The sequence below is a fragment of the Microtus oregoni genome, unplaced genomic scaffold (assembly GCF_018167655.1).
Source record: "Microtus oregoni isolate MIOR12 unplaced genomic scaffold, Mior012 000062F_ref0000492, whole genome shotgun sequence".
Classification (NCBI taxonomy): Eukaryota; Metazoa; Chordata; class Mammalia; order Rodentia; family Cricetidae; genus Microtus; species Microtus oregoni.
Window position 1 is genome coordinate 1,702,878 of NW_024543872.1, and position 5,139 is coordinate 1,708,016.

Below are 5,139 nucleotides of genomic sequence, written 5' to 3' on the forward strand. Positions count from 1 at the left end.
ATGGCCACACTGAGGGTCCATCCTGAAGCCCAAGCCAAGGTGGATGTGTTCCACAAAGACCTGTGTAGCAAGACAGAAAACCTGCTTGGGAGCTATTTTCCCAAGAAGATCACAGAGCTGGATGCATTCTTAAAGGAGCCAGATCTCAATGAAGCCAACCTGAGCAGTCTGAAGGCTCCACTGGACATCCCCATACCTGATCCAGTCAAGGAGAAAGAGAAGGAGGAGCGGAAGAAACAACAGGAGAAGGAAGAGAAGGATGAGAAGAAGAAGGGGGAAGATGAAGAAAAAGGTCCTCCCTGTGGCCCAGTCAACTGCAATGAGAAGATTGTGGTCCTCCTGCAGCGCCTAAAGCCTGAGATCAAGGATGTCACTGAGCAACTCAATCTGGTCACTACCTGGCTGCAACTACAGATACCTCGGATAGAGGATGGGAATAACTTTGGGGTGGCTGTCCAGGAGAAGGTGTTTGAGCTGATGACCGGCCTTCACACCAAGCTGGAGGGCTTCCACACTCAAATCTCTAAGTACTTTTCAGAGAGGGGTGACGCAGTGGCCAAAGCAGCCAAACAGCCTCACGTGGGTGATTATTGGCAGCTGGTGCATGAGCTGGACAAGGCAGAGTACCAGGACATCCGGCTGATGGTCATGGAGATCCGTAATGCTTATGCTGTGTTATACGACATCATCCTGAAGAACTTCGAGAAGCTCAAGAAGCCCTGTGGAGAAACAAAGGGAATGATCTATTGAGCCCCCTCTCTCATTCCGTGATGGGGTACAATAGAGACCTTCCTGCTCTTCACCGGGAATTATAGACTGTACCCAATCTTCTTCCTGCTGGGGTTTCCCCACTCTGACTCCCAAACACAATAAATATATGGTTGCCCCCCCCCCCCAAAAAAAGAAAACTATCTAATTAAGGCCAGTGGTACAGCAACACATTGAAGATCTTTGTGTGCAGTGAGGATCCCAAAGCCTTTGAGCTTCTAGAGAAGTACTGAGGTCTGGGCACAGTGGCACTCATCGGCACTCATCCCAGTGTTCTGGAGGCCGAGGCAGATTCACCTCTGTGAGTTCAAGCCCATCCTGGTCTATATTTCAAGTCCCAGAGCAGCCAGGGATACATAGCAAAACCCTGTCACAAAAAGGATGGAGGAAGATGAAGTGTGTGTGTGTGGGGGGGGGGGAAACAACAGAAGAAGAGGAAGCAACAACAGAAGATGACAAATGGCCATTATAATGACATGGTATGTGTCACACAGGAGAAAGAGAAGTCATGGAGGACACTGCTACTAATTCAGGGCATCCTTCTTAACTGTTCTTCTGGGGAGATGGAGTATACTGCTTGGAAAATAGCCTGCTTTTCCAATAGAAATGGTCAATACTGGTCCTGCACATCACCCTTTCGGTGGTCTGCACATCAATATTGAAGGGGTGTTTTACCCTCCAAACACCACCCTTTAGACCCAGTGTGGAGTTTAGTCTTGAGTGAAAACTGGAGTGCATTAACAAGAGTCTAAGAGTGATAAATCATACTTATGAGTGTCTGTGGGCCCATATCCAGAGTTTAGGCAGCTACAGAGGATTGAGAGAAACTTCAGGAGAATTCATGGGCAATCACCAAATAGTAGTATACTCTTAAGTAGATGCATGAAGCTCCCCAAAAGGTGTGCATACAGGAGCCCAGCCCTGGCAGGGTTTCATCAATAAAGAGTAATTCCAACAGCACATGATTTACTCACAAGCAAATTATGATAACTGTGAGAAGAAACCAAAGGAATTGTGCGCATAGATTTCAGAAAAGTGGGAGAGCCCTTTAAGAGTTAAGCCCTCAGGAGGGATCAAGAAGATGATGTCATAGGTGGTGAGAGGTCCATGTGCATTATCATCCTGCAGACTTTCTCACGGTACAAGAGAGCAGAAGGGAAGACAGTGGTATAGATGAGTCCAACGCTCTGTGTGTGTGTGTGTGTGTGTGTGTGTGTGTGTGTGTCTGACTGTCTGTCTGTCTGTCTCTGTCTCTCTGCTCCTCCGTCTCCCTCCCCACCCCACCCCCACATGATAACATGCATCCCAGCCAGGCTGACCTTGAACTTGATATATATATATATATATATATATATATATATATATATATCAGGATAGCATTGAACTCCCGATCCTGTTGCTTCTACCTGTTGAGTGCAGGGATTTCTGGGTAGGTATGCCACTGTGCCTGCATTATACAGTGCTGGAAATCAGACTCAGGGCTTCGTACAAGACAAGCACTCTACCACTTAGCTGAGCTAAATTTCTAGCCCATGTGTCTTGGTTTTTAATACAAAAAACTTAATGAGAAAAAAATTAAAAATATAGAGAAACACTTATAAAATTAAGATACCCAAAGAAAGTATTTTTCATAGCTATTTGTTTGCATTTTATACAATGTTTTTACAAAAGAATCACAGGTTTTAAAAGTTTAAAAAAGTTATAAAATAAAAGTTACAGTATGTTAATACTATAATGTAATAAAGTATAATCATACCATGATTATAAGGTGGTGCTGTGCGCAGACATGTCCCAGGTCCTCATCTACATTCACACGCACTCACTGACACACCCAGAGCTTATTTGACATGTCATCTTGTATTTCTGTATGCCGTATTTACTGTATGTCTTCAGTATTTGTATATGTTTAATGCCCCATGTACTTAGCATAGTAGTAGATTGTCTACAATGCTCCGGTCTAATGATGTTCTGTGTAGATTTTAGCTTAGGAGCTACAAATTATAGCCTGGGCTGTATCATGAGCTTGAGTATCAAGTAGACTGGGCCACCTAACTTTTGGCAAGTATACACTGGTGTCTACACAGTGGCGAAACAGCTTGATGACAGTTCTCAGGATGTGCTGCCAAGACTAACTGATGCACGATTGTAATTCAAACTCAGTGACAAAGGAGTAATGTTTCCTGTGACAGTTTTGTTGACTGGTTGAGTTCGGCCTTTTGAAGTTAATGCTCAAACCTCTTCTTAAAAAACTGTTTGGGACATGTTATATTTGACTATATTTTAGCTCGTTGGATGTCGGGTTCTGTGCTAAACACTTTTTAAAAGTGGGGGAAAGAAATTGGTTTCTTTAATAGTCTCTGGAATTTGCAATTCAGTTAAGAACAAAGGTGAAGAACACACAAATATTGCTCTCAGACACACTGTGACCAGAGAGCAGGGAACCAGTACTCTTCTGAAGAAACACAACGTCATCAGTGCAGACACGAAGAGCACTGACAGGAGAAGGTGGCAGAAGAGGTGGCAGTTCACGCCAAGAGCTTTGTCATGTGTGGGAGTGATGAATGATCAACCAGACATGTCTGGGTGGGCCTTCAAGCTGAGGAGGCTAATGTCACTCAGGATGAACAGACTGGGAACTATGTTCCCTAACTATAAACAACAATGGAACCAGCTTTCCAGGGTTGGGTGTTCTAAAGGCCAGAAATCCAAAATCAAAGAGTCAGCGAAGACCTGTTCTCTCTGATACCAGCAGGGAAGGAGCCACCTTGTTGCTTCCAGCTTCCTATGGCCCTAGGGATCCCTTGACTTGTGACAACCTCATTCAGATCTCTCACTCATTTTTCAGGGACTATCTCTCTTTCTTTCTCTGTCTCTCTGTCTCTCTGACTCTCTCTCTCTCTCGGTCTCTCTCTCTGTCTCTCTCTCTCTCTCTCTCTGTGTGTGTGTGTGTGTGTGTGTGTGTGTGTGTGTGTGTCTGCGTCTGTGTCTCCGTTTTCCCTTCTGATAAAGACTCCAGTCGTAAAATGACCCCGTTTTAACTTGGCTGCTTCTGCAAAAATCTCTAGTGCTGAGTGGCTCCTTCTGAGGTCCTGGAGCTTACACTTCAGCACACACATCTTGTGGGACACAATCCAGCCCACCACATTAGGAAAGAAAACACCAGAGTCAATCATATTTTAAGGACTTTAGATGGAAGTGTTGGTTTTTGTGCTGTTTTGCTGTAAATTACTGTCAAGTTGATGCTTCAAAATAATACACATGTATTCTCTTATATTTCTTAGGTCAGAAGTTAGAACGTCTTCGTTATTAGAATAGCTATGTTCTTTCCAGGGGCTCAAGGAAGGATGTGCCTCTGCTGCTTCCACCTTCTAGAAGCTTCCCACAATATCTGGTTCTTCATGATGGCTACCTGAACACTCTAACATAACTACACCATCTCTTTAATTTAATTCTATCTTCAAATTTGTCAGGAAAGGTGGAACATTTATAGATTTCAGGTCCCAAGACCTGGACAATTCAAAGGAGCGATTGAGTCACAGTGCAAGGTAGCCTAGAAATGGCAGTATTGAAGGACTCTGTGACATTTGAATAAGATAAATTATTTTGCTCATTATGAGCAAAACATGATTATTTATAGAAATGTGGACATATACAAAAAGATAAGCATTCACATTATAACTTCTCAGAGATAACCTAAATTATAAAGTTTGTCCTTACAACAAATGTATGTATCAACCAATTAGAATTATATTACATGGAGTTGTTTGTCCTGTCTTATCGTGTACCAATTCTTTCCATAAGTTCCAGTTGAAAGTCATAATTTTAATAGCAGCATGATGTTCAGTTGTTGGGGTGTATGATGATTTACTCTGTCATTTTCCAGCACTTGGTCCTTGTGATACTTCCTGATGGTTATCACTAAGAAGCGTGCTCATGTAAAAACCTGGAAAGCTGAACTTCTAAGGCACAGAGTGTAGAAAAGTTTTTCTGTGCTTGAAGAGGACAACTATGTTGACCTAGATGGGATGGGGAAGGGACTGCGGGAAAGCTGGGTAGGAAGGCTGCAATAGTATAAGTGTGGGCAGTGGTGTTCTGGAAATTCCGTAAGAAACACCACAAAGCAGGTGGCTGAAAACCATAGCAACTCCCTCAGCTCCCTGGGAAGAAATGTCTGAAGGAGAAGCCTTCTGCCTCTTTCACCGCCCCCTACATAGCCTGGACATCCTTTGGCAGCTGTCCCTGGCATGGACTCTGTGCTTTGGTTGTTGTCTAGTCTTTCTTTGCTTGCCTCTAGATATATTCCTTTGTTCCTGTGAAGACACCAGTCATTGCATTTGAGCCTTATACTATTCCAGTATGACTTCATCTTTA

The 5,139-nt window shown here is 43.5% G+C and overlaps 1 protein-coding gene across 1 annotated transcript; it reads left to right on the top strand.

Annotated features, from left to right (window-relative positions):
- On the top strand, positions 1 to 812 carry LOC121439744 (proteasome activator complex subunit 1-like). Its single transcript, XM_041640360.1, has one exon. It carries the CDS (start codon positions 1 to 3, stop codon positions 748 to 750), a length of 750 nt encoding a protein of 249 aa, XP_041496294.1. The 3' UTR covers positions 751 to 812.
- The last annotated feature ends 4,327 nt before the right edge of the window (positions 813 to 5,139 follow it).